The sequence below is a fragment of the Mustela erminea genome, chromosome 11, assembly GCF_009829155.1.
Source record: "Mustela erminea isolate mMusErm1 chromosome 11, mMusErm1.Pri, whole genome shotgun sequence".
NCBI classification, from domain to species: domain Eukaryota; kingdom Metazoa; phylum Chordata; class Mammalia; order Carnivora; family Mustelidae; genus Mustela; species Mustela erminea.
The window spans coordinates 40901642-40922913 of NC_045624.1; the positions used below are offsets into that span (position 1 = coordinate 40901642).

General features: G+C 41.7%; 1 protein-coding gene across 3 annotated transcripts in view; it reads left to right on the forward strand.

Moving 5' to 3' along the window:
* Positions 1-21272, forward strand: part of AOAH (acyloxyacyl hydrolase) — a 169132-nt gene that overhangs the window by 102038 nt on the left and 45822 nt on the right. For all 3 annotated transcript variants that reach the window (XM_032305272.1, XM_032305270.1, XM_032305271.1), the window contains one exon: positions 9735-9817. In XM_032305272.1, coding sequence (XP_032161163.1) covers positions 9735-9817 — 83 coding nt within the window. The remainder of the gene's footprint in view (positions 1-9734; positions 9818-21272) is intronic.

Below are 21272 nucleotides of genomic sequence, written 5' to 3' on the forward strand. Positions count from 1 at the left end.
ATTCTATCTCATACTCCCCATTGTGCTTCTTCAATACCAATGTCATCTCACTGGTCATAACGGTTTCTTTATTGTTTTTCCCCTCCACCTACCCAACACCAGACCCTGAGCTTCTTGAGTACAAGAATCAGGCTTGATTTTGTTCTGTAGCCCCAGCACACACACATAACCCCCCCCCCATATTATGGGACGTCATAGGAGGTGCTCAATAAAAGAATTACTGAATACATTCATAACGATATCACTTTACATTTGTAGATTGCTTTCCAATCTACGAGGCTCTTTCCCTTGCATTTTCTCAGATTGCCTAAATCAAATCAGATTTGCAGGAATTAACATTTCTGAAAAAAATGCTAGGGATGAGGGAGGAGGAATAGAAACAGCATGAATCGAATCTCCAGCTGCATGATGTGATCACGTAAAAATAAATCAGCATAATGTAAGCCCTCGGACTTCTGAGTGTGTTCCAGAATAGATATTCTGCAAGAGATTAGTGCAGTCCATTAAAATATTAAAATAACCACACATTCAACAAGTTGGAAATAGTGAACTTCAAGTAAAATACCGATTCAGTAGCCAGGAAGAGGGAATAGAACAAATGAGAGAGAGATCTGCTACAAGTGAATTTGGCCAATTATAGATGAGTCAAGCCTCATTGTAAAGTTTTGCCCAGAACGATAAATTGTGCAGTCTAAATTGATCAAAGCAGAGGAAAAACCTCCAGATTTCTCTAACAGGATTCCTATAACCAACCGAACCTGAAATTTTAGGCCATCTCCATGCTCACATACAGATAGAAATAATTCATCAGTATTCTCCAAACACTGTTCCAGGAAGGTCTAGTTCCACAAGCTGTCACATACATTTTTCACAAGATGCCTGGGTCAACTAAGTTTTGGAGATGCCGGTTTGAACAAGGAGAAATACATTTATCCAGTATAAGACTAATAAGAGCTTTGATAAGGCAAAAATACTTTGCATATCTCCAAGGTTTAATATGGAACAGTTCCTAAATTCATTTACATACTTGACCACAGAACTATGTAGAATCTCTCTCTCTTCCTCCCTCTCTCTCTCCTTCCCTGTGTGTCTGTGTGTATATTTTATGAGAAAGATACATCTCAAGAAAGTAGTGTTTCACAGCATCTTTTGAGAAAGGCTGTTTAGATTATTAAAACAATCTTTTGTGCATCACAAGTGATCTTTTTACCGTTATAAGCGCCCACACCTTCTATCTCTCAGTTTTATCATAGTTTAATGTTTATGCTGATGCAGTGGCCTAGAATCAAATCTGAGACCAAACATGCCAAGAGGGAAACAGTTATCATTGCTCCAAGCTCTGAAAAGGACAGAGGGAAGAATCTTAGTGGGAGGTTAACTTAACAGGTAAGAAGCCTTGTCTGAGTACAGCGGCTCATGAATTATTGAACACAAGGCCCATGAAGTCTATTTCCCTGTATTATTTGCTGCTCCAAATTCAAAATCTATCATTCTGTCTGACTAATCTTTTCATGTCTGAACTCCTAGGACCTCCTCTCTAGCCCTTCTCACCCCTGCACACACCCCTGCATAATTAGCCCACTGCCGGTCTCTATGAATACACAACGAGTCGAATTCTGCACATTTAGTTCTCTCTGAGGCTGAAAACTTGGTTGCTCCATGATGTGGTGAATTAGACGCTACACAGGGATCTAGTATCAAAGAACTAAAAGGAATTCTGAAAGTTCTTTAATCTGTCTCCCTGGTCCCATGCTGGTCTGACTTCCACCCACATCAGAAAGAAAACTATCCACCCTTTTCTTAAAATTCCTAGCAATAACAGCCCTTGCATAAAGCTTTTCCAGTCTCTAAATTATTCAGTTTTATCCTACTTCACTCCTCTGCCCTAACCGTTCATATCAGATGTTACCACTTTTCTCTCACAGACCGGGCTGCTAGTCTACCACGCCTGGTCTTTCTCGTGTGTCTTTTTCTTTATGATGCAACTTAATTAGGGTGTCAGAATTTATATCCAAACTAGCAGTGCCCTTCAGAGAGTCAGAAATTGCCCCCAGAAACTTCACTGGCACCTGATACACTATTATTGCTTGCATAATATCACACTTGGTCTATCCCCAAACCCTCTGACATGCTAAGTCTATCGGGAAGGCATTCTGATGCCTCTCTCCAAGAAGGTTCCACTTTGACTCAATATAGGAGGTGATGATTTTGTTTAGTTTTAAAATCAACCCCTTTCATTCATCTGTATCATGCTTGAGGTTTATTCTTGGTTTTATTCTTTGTTTTGTTTTTCTCCATTTCTTGATAGTGAAATGGTATGGGGTGGTGGGTTACTGGAAGGCTCTCAGAGAAAGGGTTTTTTGTCTGCTCCCTGAACCCACGTTGGGGAGAGCAGCCAATAGACATTCTGTGTGAGATTTACCTATTTTGAATTTTGGTGTTAGAAATCAAAAGCTGGGGGCACCTGGGTGGCTCAGCAGGTTAAAGCCTCTGCCTGCAGCTCAGGTCATGATCCCAGGGTCCTGGGATCAAGCCCCACATCGGGCTCTCTGCTCAGTGATGAGCCTGCTTCCCTTCCTCTCTCTGCCTGCCTCTCTGCCTACTTGTGATCTCTGCCTGTCAAATAAATAAATAAAATCTTTTAAATAAATAAATAGAAGAAATCGAAAGCTGATAGTGTGTCCTCACATGAAACTCCCTGCAGTAGACAGATCTGGTCAAAGTGGGACTTCAACATGGCCTGCTTCCAAGCCAGCCCTGGAGGTTGAGGACACCAGCATCTTAGGCACTGGGGCAAGTTGAAGGCAGAGAACCTTCAAGTACTTCACGTACTTCTCCTTTGCATCCCTCAAACTATACTGTTACCTCTTCTACCAGCCCACTGGACTTGGTTTTAATATACAACAGAGGGAAAAGGGAGAAATGAAAGGTCACACTGAGAAACCTGAGTCCAAGTAGGGTTGGGGAGCCCGAGAAGTAGGGATTTGAAACCAGAGAGGTCATCAGGGCTAAGCTTACTCTCCACAGTATCCTTGGTTTCTCCTATGAATTCAAATCCAACTGACCTTGTATACAGATGACTTTCCATCAAGCATTCTTCTCAGTTTGTTAGCATCTCAAAAATACTGTGCTATAGGCTTCACAAAATATTGTATTGATTTTTCTGTCTTCTCTGGATTCTTGAGCACTCCATGAGAAATTCAACCCTAGAATTTACAGGACAGATTATGTATTCGAGGTGGGATGAAAGAAAACATTATCTTTGATTATGTGAAATGTCTTCTAGTGCCTATCCAAATCCTTGATCTCAAAATTCTATGTACTATTTCTGGTCAGAAATGTTAATGAAACTATTCACCGGTTGGCAAAGATTTTGTATTCTTATAAAGAAAGATGCAACTAACTGTATCTATAATATTAATATCCACGCTCATCCATGAGCAGGTCATGAGCCAAACAGTATTTTGGTACATAAATTCCATTTTTAGAATTATCAAAAATACATTTATGGCTAAATATTGGTAACAATTACTTTCCCAAAGGAAAGTAACCCCTCTTTATTGACCGTGAAATTATTTTAGCATTGAACTCAGATCTAATGTCCATTTCCCATCTGCTTTTTCAAAATATAATAAAATAGTCAAGGCAGACGGCGTAAATGATGCAGAGTATAAAGTATTCATTTCAGGCTTCTGGGTAAGATAGCAGATTGAACAAAGCATTTACTTCTCTCCCTTGAGAAACCCCACTAAAATGACAGTAAATGATTTGGTCTACAAGGACAAAGAGAATAGGAAGAGTCATCGCTACAAAACGTTGGAAGCCAGAAAGCAGGCCAGAAGGTAAATGACCTAGTTGACTCAGAAAGCTGCATCCCAAGCCAGTACAAAGGAATGTCAAGAAGCAAACCAGTTTACACTGCAGCCCCCCAAAGACTTGGCGATTAACCACATATGGCAGCTCTAGAAATGGAGGCGAGGGTAAAAACAAGTGTCAGTTGAAAGATTGCTGAAGAAGCAGTTAGATACTTCGACCCTTGCCCGACTTTACACAGGTGGGTAGCTGCCTCCCCTTACTCTGGTATAATATTAGAGGTTTATTATTCTCTGGAGATGCTAAAATCAAAAGCTTCTGGGTTGAGGGACACCAGACATAAGTGAGGAGAGGAGCCCAGTAAAGTACATGCATGCTGAATGCAGAGAACTAGCCCCAGAGTGCTGGCAAGCCAGCTGAAGACCAGAAGATCCTTCCCAGGGGAAATCTGCACATCCCAGGGAGGAAGGTTCCAAACACGGGCAACAGGGGTTCCCTGAGAAAGTCGGCCCATGCTACGGTGAGGACCATAGTCAATAAGTCACACCCAGGGGTCCATTTTCCATTCAGTTTTTATATTTTCAACGAGTTTCCACTTTTAAATACAAGCCAACAAACATTCCAGGATCATTAGACATCTGAGGGAAACCTTGAATGTGAATGACAACACAAAAAGAGAAAAGGCAACTTCAAGAAAACAAACTATTGCTCTATTTTCTAAGAAAATGTTTTTCTTAGATTCTAATTGATATCCTATTTAACTAGAATTAATATCTTCAAAAATGTAAAGAGGTTTCATTCATGTAATAAGGTTATGCTAAAACTAAAATATTCAAAGAACAAAAAAGGTCACTTGGAAGTTATGCTAGTGACATCAGTTAACTTCCATGAAGGGATTGAAAGATAAATTTAAGGATATCCTTCAGAAAAAGATACAGAAAATGGGGCTGAAAAACTAGGAAGATCAGAAGACCAGAACCCAACTGACCCAATATGCAAATAATTGGGGTTCTAAGCAAAAGAAGTAAGGAAGAAATCATCAATGAAGTAATTCAAGAACATCTCTGAGAACTGACAGACATGAGTCCGGGTTGAAAAGGTCCATTAGTGACTACACTGTGAATGGAAATAGAGCCATGCCAAGCCTGTCATCACAACATTTTAGAACTCTTGGAACAGAGGAGGCTGAAAGCTACCATGGGCTTTTAAAGGATCAAGGCACAGAAAAGCTTCAGACAACACTAGGAGGCTAGGAGCCAACGCACTGATTCCTTCAAACTTCTAAGGGAAAATGATTTTAACCTAGAATTCTATAACCATCTGTTCTGGTTATCTATTGCTGCGTAACAAAGTACTCCAGACTTTCGTAGCTTAAACAACAACCATTTTAATTATATCTCTCAGTTTAGGGTATCAGGAATTCAGGAAAATTTTGGCTGCCCAATTCTAACTCTCTATGTGACATTGACCATAGTCACTCAATGGTATTCACCTAGTGGCTGGATTAGAGGGTCCAAGATGGCTTCACTTATATAACTGGTGCCTGGGAAAAAGGAGTTAGAAGACTTGGTTTAGCTTCATCCCTCTTTCTTTCCAGATAGGGCCTTTTTTTTTTTAAAATAGACTTTAATTTTTGAACAATTTTAGGTTTACAGAAAAATTGAGCAGAAAATACAGCATTCCTATACACTCTCTCATCTCTTCAATTTCCCTTATTATTGACATCTGGCATAAGTGTGGTACATTTGTTTTAAATGAAGAGCCAATATTTACATATTGTTCTTAACTAAAGTCCATTAGTTTACCTAATGGTTTATACTTGATGTAGAACCTTCCATGGGTTTTGAGAAATGCATAATGCCATGTGTCTACCATTACAATTCTACATAAATGAGTTTCATTGACTCCCTTCCCCCAAAAAACCCTGAACTCCACTTGTTAATCCCTTCTCTCTCTCCCCAAATCCTTGGAAACCACTAATCTTTTATAGTTTCCATGGCTTTTCCTTTTCCAGAGTGTCACGTGGCTGGAATCATATAGAATATAGCCTTTTCATATTGGCTTCTTTCACTCAGCAATATGTATTTAAGGTTCTACCATGTCTTTTCATGTGATAGCTCTTTTCTTTTTACTGCTGAATAATAGTCCACTGTATGGACATACCACAATTTGTTTACCCATTCACCCTTTGAAAGATATTTTGGCTACTTCCACTGTAGGGTTTTTTACATGGTATCTCCAGCAGGATAGTCATGCTTTTTACATGGTGGATCAGAGCTTCAGTAGACCATAGTTGCCAGCTATCTTAAAAACTAGGCCATTACTGACATAGAATCACTTCTACTATACCCTGTTTGTCAAAAAGTCACATAACAGCCAAGATTTAAGGGTAAGGGTGTCAAAAATAATGAGGCCATCTCTAATCTACCACACCAGCCAAGGAGAGACAAATTCTGACGGTCCAGGAGGCTTATTTCCATCTTCCTATTGATGGCTTAGCAAGAAGCTGATTCATCATGTTTGGGATTCCTCCTACTTAACAAAACAATCGCCTATACCATAAATCTATTATTGTTACATAGCGGCTTATAAACACCAAAACCCTCTTTCCCTAAAAATATGTAGGGTGTCCTAGATGTGTCTAGTCTAGCTATGCCCTATCTGAAACACCTTTCTATTAGGTAATGAAAGTTCAGGGACCAAGGAAACACTGATACTTCTCTACTTGAAGTTTTTCCCCAACAAGCCTTATTAACCATATTTATGTTTATATTAATGATGTAAGCTGTATTTCTGGGCCTACCTTATTCCTCAGCAAATGAAAAAATAGAAACTTTTTAGATATACAAATGATTTTTAAAAAGTTACTTCTCCCACATCCTTCAAAAGTTACTTAAAAACATTCTCCATCAAAAAAATAAAATAAAAGAGGTGCCTGAGTGGTTCAGTGGGTTAAAGCCTCTGCCTTTGGCTTGGGTCATGATCCCAGAGTCCTGGGATCGAGCCCCACATTGGGCTCTCTGCTCAGCAGGGAGCCTGCTTCCTCCTCCTCCTCTCTCTCTCTCTCTCTGCCTGCCTCTCTGCCTACATGTGATCTCTGTCAAATAATTTTTTTTAATTTTTAATAAAATTAAAAAAAATAAATAGAAATTGGGGCACCTGGGCGGCTCAGTGGATTAAGCCTCTGCCTTCAGCTCAGGTCATGATCTTAGGGTCCTGGGATTGAGCCCCGCATCGGGCTCTCTGCTCAGCAAAACTCTCTCTCTGCCTGCTGCTCTGCTACTTGTGATCTCTTTCTGTCAAATAAATAAAAATCTTTAAAAATAAACAAATAAGTAAATAAACATGTCTTCTAGAAAATAGATCTGCTAAGTAAAGAGAATTCCCAGGATATCCACTGAGCACAAGGGTGAGAGGGTAGCAAGTCCAGAGCAATCAGGTCAAGAGATTTCCACAAGATGAAAATAAATAAGCTCTCTGATAAAGCATATTGAAAGGGTATCAAACAACTGTAAAAGATTTGAGAATAAATTGATGACAAATACTTAGAAAATTAGGCAAAGAAACAGAAGGCTGCTATTAACTCCAGGGAAATAAAAGAATTTGGAATGGAAGAGAAAGCATTCATAGATCAATTGTGAATAGCTAACTCCTCCTCTTGATGGTGGAAAGTAAATAAGGCCAAAGACTACAAAGTGGACTTGAAGGTATGTTATTTAGAGATAAGAAAGGAAATGCTCAGGGACTCAGTCAGTTAATGCTGAAATTAGTTGTCTCTGGGAATGGAGAAATGGGGAAGGGAGGGTAGTATGGGTTTGCTCTTTATCTCTACAAGCCTTGTAGACATCAAGGGTTCAACTGTCTTGGTTCACATTCACCTTTCCAGTGGAGCTTGTTCCAACCACTCTAACCCTGTTTCTGCTGCCTCCCTTTTTTTTTTTTTTCCCATAGCACTTACCATCTTCTAGCATCCTCTCTTCTTTTTCATTGAGGATGCTTGGTGGTTTTTCTTTTCCTGATAGAATGTCAGCATACAGGGCAGGGGTCTTTGTCTTCCTCATTTACCAATACAACCCAGGTGCCTGCAGGAGTGCCTGGAACATAGTAGGGCTCATTAAACATCATTCAAGTAATACTAATTTGACTTTTTAAAACTATGTGCATAAGTAGGTTTGATTTTTAAAAATAAAATAAATCATTCACCTCAAAACTCCACCACAAAGCAAAAATACCATACTTAAAATATTGCTCAGACATCATGCTCTTCTATCAAAAAATATTATCATTAGTTTTCTCAGACTTCAAAAAGACACTTTCAGTGCATGCCAAGTGCCCAAGCCTCATACATGCTTACCTTTCTGAAGCACTAAGACAGCTGGCAGGCACTCTAATACAGTAAGTGAGACTCATGTAACACAAGTAAATGGTGATTTATGTAAGGTCATGAGATATGAAGTTATTGTGATGAAGAGAAGATACAATACATTTGCAGAGTAATCAAATACTTCTGAGTTTAATTATTATTCATTAGTCTATACCTGGTCTTGTTTCAAAAAGGATTTTACAGAAGCCTATAAAAGCATAAAGAACATAACATTAAATTACATTTAAATTAAATTTAAGGCTTGGCAAAAGAAGATAGAAAATCAAAGATGGGACCAAGAGAAGCCAAGAAAATGATTTAAAGTATGTGCGCAGTTGTAACCTGATACTGGTCACAAATTTGTCTCTAAACTCTATGTCCATTAGTAGTAGATTCAGCTACAAGTATCCAAGAGACTCCACATGTAGGTGGTTAAAATAAGATCATACTTGAGTTTATTTCTTTCACACGTAAAATTTCAGAGATGTGTAGTCCGGTTCTGGTATGGGATGTCAACTCCCCTCGTCCTCAAGAATCCAGGGTCCTTCCAGCTCACCCCTCTGCCTTCCCAATGTAGAAGTCACCCCCGCTGTCCAAGATGACAGCTTTTTACCTATTCTGGGCAGCAAAATGGAGAAAGAGGACAAAGAAGCAGCAAAGGTCACTTGGCAATTGTTTCCTAAGAAATATTCCCAGAAATTGGATACTTTTACCTCATTGTCCAGAAATGAGTGAAGTGGCCACTTGTGGCTGCGAGAGAAGCTGGGTAAAGCAGTTGTCATGTGGCATCCTCATTCTCTACTAAAACTTCTGTTAAAATGGATGAAGGGGAGGGATGGATCTGAAGATCAGCAAGAGTGTCTGCCACAGCTTCACAGCAACCAAAAGAAGAAAGTGTATAAGGTCAGGTTCAAAATCACTGAACAATGTATAGAATTGTTGAATCACTGTATTGCACACCTGAAACTAATAAACACTGTCTATTTGCTACTGGAATTAAAATTTTAAACTTAATAAAATTATTTAAAAAACACATTTTATAAAGGTGACCAATTGCTCAAAAAATGTATAGCAGCTCTTGGTAAAAAGTTTAGAAAGGGATGACTCTGCATATGGGGTTGTTTAAACAAAATCACATTTTTAGCCACCCATTAACTGAACTCTATGAGGATCTAGAAACTCAACCTTGAAAAGTTCATTCTGCATATTTGGGTTTGTTTGTTTGGTTTCTTTTATTAGTTAAATAATTATTGAGGTTTGTGGACATGACAAAAGCCTGAAATTAAAAAAAAAAAAAAGAAGGGGATGATTCTGGAGGTCTTCACAAAAAGAATTTAATCTTACTACATTGATGCAACCCATTTTATAGGATTGCTTCTTGTAACAGCTCAGTAATGTACTGACAGTTTAGAGAAAAACATGTCTGCAGAAATTTGTTTTTTCTGAGTTCATTTGAACCACCCATTTTGAAAAATCATAACAAAATCCTGTGTTTTTTTTTTTAACTTCATCATGTGACTGTCCTGGTATTAATTATGCACATATATATTTGTTTCAGAATTAAAGAAAACTCTGTTTACCTTCGATTACGGAAAAGAAACCACTGCAATCACAGAGACTACCAGAATATTTCAAGAAATGGTATGTAACTTTCCACTTAAGCCTTTAGCAGTGTGCCTTTAATGATTGATTTTGTTTCATAAGTGTCACAAAAGCTGAGCGTTAGATGACCAGAACCACATAATAAAATGAGTAGTCTCCTTTCTACAGAAGGGCCCTGGGATTTGAGCATCTTACCCACAGCAGAGGAGAACAAGAACAAGATGCGGTCAATCCTTCCCCAGCCAGGTTCTGGAAAGGCCAAGGTGGAGGGCATTCAAAGCTCAGGAGGTAGAACTTCAGCAAGCCTTAGAAGAATAAGGGCTGAGCAAAATCAAAATGATTGCAAAGGCTCTGCCTCTCCCTCTGTGCAAAGTCTCCCACATTTCTACTGGGGTTGGCACTCTAAGAAAAATGGCTAAGTGATTGTGGCTGAAATCTCCAAAGTCATTAAGGAAAGGAATGTGTTTTCAGAGTGTCGTGGAGACTTACAGGTCTCCATCAGCTTCCCATGTTTCACAGGATATCAGTGTCCTCTGGGCTTGCTTCTTACCTGCGTGGTTCTCAGCCCTCACCTTGGACCCAGAGGTAGTCCATTGCCACAGGATTTCAGTGAAACTCCTGATTGAGAGACCAATGTCTGGTTCATGCCAAAAGAATTGCCAAGTAATGTTTCAGGCCACGTAATGCAGACATGGCAGACACTTAGGGTGTGCGTTGCCACTCCATCTCCCTAGGATGTTACTAATCAACCTTGGCGCTCTTGTCTGCTACACCCAGATTCTGCCTCAGCAATTCACACAGCACAGCACGTCTGACAATCATCATCAACAGATTAGACTTGGCACAGAGAGTTAGACCTATTTGCCATCCTGTGCCATCTCTAATTAACAAGAGTGCTAAGGCATTTTCCAAGCAGTTCAAGCTTTAACTAAATATATGACCTGCAAGGAATTTATGTCTCATAATAAATGTTCAGCACAGAATAAATGTTCTACTATTCTAAGAACAATATAAGTTTTCTTACTAATAAAATAATAGCTGCTATTTATTGCTCTCTTACCAAGTGTTAAAAATACTTTATGTGTAATATTTCAGCTGATTTTTTTTCAATAAACTGTAAGGCAAGTATTACTATATTTCTTCAGTTCTAAGATACCACTGATGATAATAGCTCTGGGAAGTGTTAAGGGAGGAAAAAGCAAGGAAGAATTACAACATACACCTTGATTGCAGCACTCAACCTCCTATCAAACGTGTTAAAAAGTATTTCTCAGAATTGAGGAATTATCAGGACATCCACACTGTTACAGCTGAGAGAAGAGACATACAGAGACCAAGAACCTTGCCTGTGATCACAAACAAAGTTGTAGGGCTGGAATTTGTAGCTAGCTTGTCTTACTACAATCAGGTACTCCAGTCACTGGTCTGGGATCTGCGGTGATCTACAGAAACAGATTGGCCTCACCTCTCTGCAGATGAACATATCAGACAATGTAGTGGAAAGTTTGAATTGAACCTGGCTACAGATCATCACAGATACAAAGTGAACTGCAGCCCTTTTCCTTCAGTGAAATAATGTAACAGCCCCAGTGCTATCAAAAGCTCTCTGTCAACGTAGACTGTAAAAAAACAAAGAACAAAAATGCCTGAGTTGAATATCATACAACGCTAGAAAATGAAGGTTCAGAGTCTATATATGTATTTATTTAGAAAGACAAAACACTGCCAAAAAAAAAAAATCAGGATATAAAGTTGGACGGTATAGCTTAATTTCTAAAATATTCTATATTTCTTAAAATAAAAGGAGAAACTAGATGTACATAAGATCTATAGAAAATAGACCAAAATCATGATGTTTGCTAAATTATGGATGATCACTTCTTTTTTTTTTAATTTTCTGTTTTCTGAAGATTTTATTTTGACATAGAAATAACCTTTTTAAAAAATAGCCTAGAAAGAAACAGTGTAGCAACAGTGAAGGGCTTGCCCAAGATCCCATAGCTGAGGGTGTCGGGTAGGGGTGAGAAGAAGCAATAGGATTCTGGGGAAACACAGGCTCTAAGCTACTTTCTTCCTGTGCCTAGGACACCAGCATTTCCCTCCCGCACACGACCCAGACATGTCAACTCAACATTACTTTCTACCCACAACGCATACAGAGATCTTTTGTAAAATCAAAAAGACCAAACGAAGATACTGCAGAAAGTACAAAGTACAATTTGTAGTAGACGTTTCTCCCTTTTGCGGTATGCGGCGTTGACAGCCTTCCTTTAACGTTCAGATCATGGAGATAAAAACGGGAAAGGAGATGGGAGGGAAGCCTAATCATGAAAAAGCACGCATGTCAGAACGGGATCAAAAACCTATGCCGTCTGTCAGCCATACTTCTAATGAGTAGGTGCGGGAGAATGGGGCGGAGGGGAGGTGGGGGAATGAGATCCTTCCTCCTTTTTAAATTTGCAATTCTTAGAAATAATTAGAATGTGTACCTCGTCTAGTGTAACTTCTTCGAAGATGCTTCTTGACTCGTTTTCTAAGGCTGTAATTCTAAGAAGGTTTTTATTGCTATTGTCGCTGTCGTTTTAGTTTCTCATAATTACTCATTATTTAACATTCTGGTTTTATTTGCAGCCCTTCTTCCTATTTGCTGTTGCCTTTCCTCACTGTGGGCTTTCTCTCGATATTATGCAGTGTGTACCCTGACTAGCTGTGCCAAGTTATTTCAATTACTCCCTAAGGTGTTTATTGGATATAGGAAGAGTCAGCCTTCTCTGCCCTGCATATTTATGGCTACACTGACGTTTCAGAACCAGTAAAAAGAGGGGCGGGTGGAGAGAGACAGGAAGGAGAAAGAGAAGAAAGAGTTGAATAGAATATTAAAGACTTTCTTAAAAACTGTACAGTAAGAATTAAAGAAACAGCTCTTATTTTCCTCTTGGTGTTTATACACAAGACCTGGAAAACGTCTATAGATTCCTCTGCTGTGAACCCCTGATCCAGTGGTTGCCAGGAATGATAAAGCGTTTGTTTGTTTGTTTGTTTGTTTGTTTTTAAGATTGATTTATTTAACAGAGAGAGATCACAAGTAGGCAGAGAGGCAGGCAGAGAGAGAGTGGGAAGCAGGCTCCCTGCTGAGCAGAAAGCCCAATGTGGGGCTCCATCCCAGGACCCTGAGACCATGACCTGAGCTGGAGGCAGAGGCTTAACCCACTGAGCCACCCAGGTGTCCCTGATGAAGTGTTTTAAAATGTAAAGTGTCAAAGTCGTGTTTAAGTTGGGTACCAATTCTCCAGCACCGGGGTTAGGCACAGCAAGCTTCCTGCTAACAGAGGCTCCTATAGCTTCCGGCTTTCCCCAAGGTTCCCAAGTCAAGGGACCCATGTAGTGAAGGGGAAAAGGGTCAAAAACCCTCGTAGCTGGCTGGCTCCACACACAAAGTCACCTCACGACTCAGAGATGCAAAGCGAGGCCCAGAGAACAGACCACAGAGGTTTCTGCAACTTGTTACTTCATAAAATCGTCTCCTTGCCATGTAAACTGGTAGACTGGTTTTGAATGTAGGTGCTGGAATGGGTGTGTGACTAGGATAAATGCTTTAATTTCTCGGGCCTGCCTCTGCATCTATAAAATGGGGGTCATGGTTCGATGAACACAACTGTCCGCAGTGACCCAGGCAATCATCCTGGGTTGCGTAGACGAAAAGCTAGCTCCAGTAGGCCACCTACCCCCTATTTTGCTGGAGGAAAGGCTGCACCCAAAGTCAGTCTGATTATGGGGTTCCAGGAACAAACCCTGCCTTGTAAGTTTGCCCCTTCTCCAATAAAGCCAATTTTTAAACTACATCACATGACATTGTGGAATTCATCACAAACCCCAGATGGGGCCTACTTTGCACAGTAGGGATGATAACAGGCCATACCTGAACTTTACAGGGCTATTATAAAGTTGAATGGGAAAATGCAGTGTTCCCTCAGTGTCCGTCATCATTGCTTACTCCACTTACCACCTGTCCTGTTATTTCCTCAGCAATTTTAAAAAATCAGTCACTTTTTCAATGTGAAGGGTTTCTTTAAAAAACTAAATAGATTTGAAAACAAAAATACATTTAGAATACACATGTCTGTAATAGGAAGGCCTGTTAACTCCCAGAGTGCAAGAACAGAAAGAAGGGTCACCTAGGGTCGGGTCTCCAGGCCCCTTGAGACAGCAGTGGGCAGGGAGGTAACGGGAACAGGTAAGGGGCAGCTAGTTGGACCTGGAAAAAGAGAGCTCCCTCTGGAAGGAAAATCTGGGCCAAGGATAGGAGTGAGAAAGATGAAGCCTGGTAAATAGCGGGTCTGAGATGACCGAGGGGAGCTGGGGCCAGAGCCAAACGAGAAATGGGTGGACCTCAAGGGAGCCCTGGGGAATGGGAGCTGGGTGTGGCCTGGGTGGCTGGTGAGGCAATCGTGGACCCCAAAACCACCTCCCGTACCCATGCTGCATGTCCCACTTTTGAGGGTCTTGGCAGTGGGCCTCAGGGCCTCGTGCTCAGTGAAGGCTCAATGAACGCTATTTATTCAGCCCTCACTGTCCCTGCCTGACGTCCCTGCCCTCTCGTTCACACGTCCAGCAGAGCCAACCTCCTGCCTCATCGCACTAGCCCTTTGTCGTGGCCTCTGCTCTCCCCCTTTACTTGGCTTATAGCTGACTTTCTTGCTTCAAGTCTGACTCCCCAGTGTGACAGTGAGCAGGAGCCCCAGGGGACCCACATTTGTACTCCTGGCATTGAGGTCAGGCTCTGCCGTGCGTAGTAGGGACTTGCCAACCCGACACACACTTTCTTTTAAGCCCAAATACCTTTCAGGAGTTATGTTCGGCCTTTGAAGAGAGGAAAAGCACACACAGTAATCCTTTGCCAACCTGAATACCTCCACGGTGGACAAAAACCACCGTTGGCAGGATTACACTTCATTTTTAAAATAAAGGGTAGAAGAAAAACAAATGTTAAAGGGGTATTCAATATGTATTTTTAAGTAAATAAAAATTCACGAGTCACCCACTTCTAAAATAAATAAGACTCATCTGCTTTAAAAGGCAAGCAGATCATAGCCCTAGAGCCCCCACAGCCTGCAGCCCACAGCCTACCGGGGAGGCCCCTCTGACCGACTGGTTAGGGGCCTCCAAGGGACACTTCACTAGCTTGGGATGTCCTTTTCTCTGGCAGCTTCCTCTTTCTGTCTTTGCAGGTGTAGCAAAACCTTAGTGTAAACACCTCTTTCGAGTTGTTTTGTTTTCAGAAAGTCAGAAGTGCTCACAGGAATATTTTTCTCCAGGCCCAATCTCCTACATGGTATCGGGCCACACCTTTGCGCACACCCAGGCGCTCACTCACTCACAGGGAGTAGGAGCAGGGGACTAGCTGGAAGTGTATGGGTAAGAAACACGGAGGATTCTAACATGTGGCCAAAGCGCATGTGTTCTAGCCTCACCTCCCCGACCCTGCCTCAATCGTTTGGCTGCAAGCCAGATGTGAGTTGGATCCCTCCACTTCTCCCCATGGTGCCCCACTCCAAGAACTTCTTGCCGGTCCCCTTCTTCAAGCTTGCGTTAAACCTTCTGGAGAATGGGAGAGAATCTAGCAGACTGGAGAACTAGAGACAAGGGACAACATTCAGGGCAGCAGATGGAATTTATACTCAGGCCATCTCCATGATCGAGGGCTGGGAAGGCTAAGTGGGAGTTGGGGGTGGGTGGTGCGAAGAGGTGGAGGAGATTCTTCAGCAGATTGAGGAAGGGGGTCCTGGAGCAGAAGTGGAGGGAGGGGAGAGGCGGGAAGAGGAGAGCAGGGAACTGCGTGTCCATGATGCTAGCAGTTCAGCCCTGGGCTCTCCCCTGACGGCTGGTCAGCTGTCGCTTCTCCACATCACTGCTCTGAGATTACCTGCAAAGAAAATCACCTTATTCGTGTACCGCAGGACAGTACCACTCATTCCTGTTGCTCTCCAGTGAAAAGCTGGGGGGAGAAGCGAGCCCTAAATTCATCTCCACGCCTTCGTTGTCTCTGCTGATATTTCTGAGCACCCGTCGCCCTAATGGACACAGAAGATAAAAACATTACCTATTAATGCATACGGGACCACCTTCAAGCCCTAATCTGTCCCTGGATAGCTCCAGAGCTTCAGGGAATCGTGCCCCATTCTGGACCTCAGTTTCCCTGGTGTCAAATAAAGGGCTTCAACCAGATAATCTCAATGTTCATCCAGCTCTATGACTCTGAAATTCTAAATCAGAGCTTTTACATAAAAATCCAATTTTTATTTCTCTCCAAAAATCAGCAACCCTGGCAACACAGCCACACTCTTGCCTGGCAAGAGTCCGTTGGAGCTGAGTGGTGGCCTCCCCCTCCAGTGGACTACAGGTTTAGCTACCCGGCGCCTGTGGCTATTTGAACCTTAAGTCTAAGGGGCCAGGAGCTACTCAAGGAAAAGTAGAACTAAGACTTGGAAGCACAACAAATCAGAAGGTGCCAAAGTGGGGAAGAGCTCCTGCAAGGTGACCAGGCTGAGAAGCACTAGGAGAGAAGACATCTCTGGGGGATGTTCTAACAAGGCTGGACATGGAGGAGCCATCCATCCTGCTGCTGGATGTGCCAGAAAAGAGTGTCCTTCCTCAACAAGCAGAAGAACTATGGAAGGAAGGTGCCCAGGGCACAGAAGCACCACACATGAGTCAGGCCTTCCTCTGAGCCAGAAAGAACACACTGATGTCCTCTCAGGCCCTTGGCAGCTAATCGTGTGTTCCAGCTGAGACTACAGTCCAGGACCATTGGCCAGGGCTCGAGTCTCCAGAACCATCCATTAGAACGATGGGTGGATGCTTTTGGAGAGTTGTGTGAGGTTGCTGGTGCTATTATTTTATAGGTTTTAGCTATTAAGTCCTGCCTGCCGACTTAGTTCAGAAGGCTTTAACAAAAAAACCCCAGAGACTGAGCAGCTTATAAACAACGGAAATGCATTTCTGACAGTGTCAGAGGTTGGAAATCCGAGAGCATAACGCCAGCAGGCCTGGGTCCTGGGTGGGAGCCCGCTCACGGCTTGTGAACTGTGGACTTCCGGTCGCCTCCACTTGTGACGCGGCAGAAAGGAAGCACACAGCTCTCCCCCTCTTCTGAAAGGGCACCAGTTCTACTCATGAGAACTCTATCCTTCGGACCTCTCTCGAAGAGAGAGAGGGCCTTTTCCTCTCAAAGGCCCCACTTCCAAAGACCTTCAAAATGGGGGTTAGATTTCAAAATGAATTTTGGAGGAACACAAATATTCAGTTCATTAAAGGTACCTTCTCTTCTCTTACCCAGACACTATCCTTGTATTTACATATTCTATCCTCATTTAATCCACAAACAGCCCTATTTTACAGGTGAGGACACTGGGGCTTGGATAGACTTGATAACTTAGGTGATTAATAGTCCATCAACTTGTCAATGGTAGAGCTCAAGCCTGGGTCTGAATTATCCCAGCCCTGTCAGAGCATGTCTGTCCCTGCTTCCAGCCACACCATGCTGTCCCCCTTTCAGAGTCTGGCCTCTAAAGCCAGCATCTTTACTACATTTCTACTATCTTCACTTCACTGTCTAGAACAACTAACACCAGCCCTGGAGAGGTAGGCGATCACAATTAGATACCCCGACCCAGCATTCTATGCCGGTGTCCCCTCTTTCTCACAAGTGGTCCTCTCTGAAAAGGATAGACAAGGAAAAAGGTAAAAGAATGATGAAGAAACAAACTATAAATGAGTATTAATCAAGGCTTTGCTGAATTCGGTCATACACACAAGAACTTATTTTCATCACACTACATCCCGCCTCGTGATCTCTGTTCTCCAACAAAATTTGTACCTGTTTGGTTTTTTTTGTTTTGTTTTGTTTTGTTTTGTTTTTTTAAATATTTTTATTTATTTATTTGACAGAGAGAGAGATCACAAGCAGGCAGAGAGGCAGGCAGAGAGAGAGAGGGGGAAGCAGGCTCCCTGCTGAGCAGAGCGCCCGATGCGGGACTCGATCCCAGGACCCTGGGATCATGACCTGAGCCGAAGGCAGCGGCTTAACCCACTGAGCCACCCAGGCACCCTGTACCTGTTTTTTATACCTGTAACTGGCTAACTGAGCATCTGGTATCGTGTTCTTGACAAAAATGCATAACCTGAATTTAATCAGGAGGAAACATAAGACAAACTCAAATTCGAAGGGCATGCTATAAAATAATTGGTTAGTACCCTTCAAAAGTGTCAAGGTCAAAAAACACCAAGGAATTAGTCCAGATTAAAGAAGACTAAACTGACACGAGACTGAAGGTAGTATGTGATCCTGAGTTGGTCCGACACAGAAAGCGTTGGGTCTGAGTTGGGCTGACCCACCAGTGAGACAATCTGAATAGGTCTATAGATGAGGCAGTAGGCTTGTGCCAGTGGGAAGTTCCCGAGTTTGATCACAGCACTGTGATTGTGAGAGATGGTCCCATTAGGGAATTTGGGTAAAGAGAAGGTGAAAATCCTTTGTTCTGTTTTGGCAACTTTTTGTAAATTATTTCAATCTTTGTAAATTACTGCAACTTTCTGGAAATGATCTCAAAATGAAAATTTTCAGGCAGTTTTTAAAAGCTACAGAGTACTGGAAAGAAGCAAAGAAGTTACCCTCCCAAGTACAAGAAGGCCTTCAGGAAAGTATTTAGTGAACCCAACTCCTGGGTCATATTTTTGGTCTCAACCCAAAATGTCAAGAGGAGATGACAGAAATTATTTATAACAAGACAACTAGGACATTTCTATTTGGGAGCCACGATCCAGTGTGCTCACAGCAACAAAGCCCGATTTTAATACCAATTTTTGAGATGCTTTGATCTAAAAGATAAATGCAGGTAGGCTCAGTGCCCGCAGGTATCAAAACTTGCCATTTCTCCTAAGGTCCAAACGCATCTCCAAGATACAATGTTTTATTATAACAGAAATTTTTGAAAGAAAAACATTTCAATCTGACACACTTTCTATAGAGGAACACATTTCCCTCCTTTTAATTAGGGGGATTTATTCCCTTTTTAAATATTTTCAAGGCTTTCAGTCTCCAAGAATTATTAAACAATGGAGACATTGTGATCCGAGTGGAACAATTTCTTAGGATTTATCTCTGCAGCCCTTCCTAAGGCTTCTCCTTGTCCCAGGCAGCTCATGCAGTCTGAGGCAGAACACCTGACCATGATCATAATGTGAAGAATGTGAGCTTTCCATTCTTCTGTTAGGTCAAGATTTCCATCCTGTACCTTTTTAGTCTGCACACTTACCAATGGCAAATACAGAAGCAAATATCTTCTACTATTTTATGTCATTGTCAATGGCAAGTGTTCCTGAAGTCCTAGGGGGTCTCCTTTCTAGATCCCTTCTGTTTAGGGTTTGAGATAAGGGACATTGGGGTGGGGAGGGGAGCTCACTGCTACTTGTGTTGGTAACTTACATGAACTTGCTGGGTTTTTTATCAGCTCCAAATCTTGCTGGGATGTGCCTTTACCTTTGGTCTTCTCTTTTACTTCCCTTTTTCTCATTTTCCACTCGATTTTGCTTCCACCACTCCTTCTGTATCCTCTCCAGTATTGTAATAGCTGCTAGAAATAGAAAGATGAAGCAGACAAAGTCCCTGCCTTCAAGGAGAGCATAAACGAGGCAAAAATAAGGGGGGAGGGACAAATAAGGGAACCACTATGGTTCTTGTTAAATGACACTAAAAGAGAGGTAGATTGAAGTCTGAGGAATTAGTTGGAGGTGGCAGGCATTTACCTCTGCTTGGAGAAGGACAGGAAAACCTCACTAACGAGGTACATTTGCGCAGAGTGTCCTGCAGAAAAAAAAAAAAATTAGGAAACCAAAAAACAGAGGGAGATGGTGACTCAGTGCAAAGAGGCTCCAAGGGCAAAATAATCTTTGGGAAAGAGGAGGAGAGAAGTTCAGAGGGGCTGAAGGATGTTTGTGGAGTTATGTCAAGTTCTGAGACTAGGAGTCAGGTGAGAGCCATGCTGGGAAAGCTGTTACTTTCTTTTAAAAATATATGTTTGGGGAATCATTTATCTAGTTTGTCACAGAAATTCAGAACCACACTTGTGAATTTGAAAGCATTTTCAGTAGTAGAAACACCATCAGAAACTGTCACAACAAACAATTATTAAGTGCCTACTATTTTGAGCTCAAGGTCAGTGTATTAGTCTGAATGTTCCTACTTATCTCAAGAAAACAACTTTAGAGAAATGAAGGAGTTTAAATTTCTTATGGCTGATTTTTTAAGCCAGATTTATACAATCCATACTCTTCAAAATGCTTCCTCAATTATAAAAATAGTGAAATCTCCATTATTTAAAATCTGATGAAAGTTAAAAAGCATTATTAGATTTTCTTTAGGTCTGTGTATAACAACACGTTTTCCATGAACATTTTGTACTCTCTATAGTGCTTTTTAGGTTTCTGGTTCTGGGTACAGTAGAGTAAGTGCACACCACCCAGTCTGGCCCACGGAATACCACTGTGAAACGTGGTCAGAAAATATGGAACAGGTACTGGAGAGCTGTGAAAAGTAAACAGTAGCAGGTCGATTGAAGAAGAAAACCAGAATTACGAGTACCACCAAACTGACAGTGAGGTTAGCATTTTGTTGTCCTCTGATATCTCCCAACCTAGACACAAGGCTGTCTGATCTGTCTCAGTGGTTACTAATGTCTGTTTTTAAACTGGCATCTGGAATGGATCACTGCTTACTAGCTGTAGGACCTTGACAAGTTTCTTTCCACCTCTGGGCCTCCTCTGTAATGTGGGCTGACTGATCACTTGCTCTTGGAGGTCCCACCCAATGCAGATGGTACAAGACTTCACAGATGACCTCTAAGGAGCACCAAGAGGCAGAGTTAGGAAGGTACTGAGGCTACAGCTGAAGGACCAACCACAGCCCCAATCCTGGTGACCATTTGAGTTTGTAAAATTTGCCAACTTAAAATTGGTTAAGACCCTTGTCTCCTTCCCCTGTGTCTTCCCTTCAGGTCAGTCCTCATTTTCATGTTTTGTGTCCTTTTCCTTAAAGAGGGTCCCCCAGATTATATAAGCTTCAGAGCTTGAAACCTGGATCTGCCCCCATCCTATTCAGATACTTATAACCAAGATGGCATTCAGCTAGGAATTCTGATGTAAGAATCCACAGGTATTTTATTGGAAATTCATTAACAGGTTCTTGTCTTAGAAATTCAAGAAAGGAAACACCTACTTTTCTTTAAGTACACAGCTTCACATGACTTCTTCAGGGCTTCTCAGAACCTTACCACCTTATGGTCATTGTCTGTTTCATGACTATAAGCTTCACAAGAGTAGGGACCATGTCTTTTCTATTTGCTGATGTGTTCCTGGCATCCATTTGCAATGCCTGGCCCAAAGTACTCCAAACATGATCAAGGTAATGCATTAGTTTATGAAGACCTGTTATACTTAA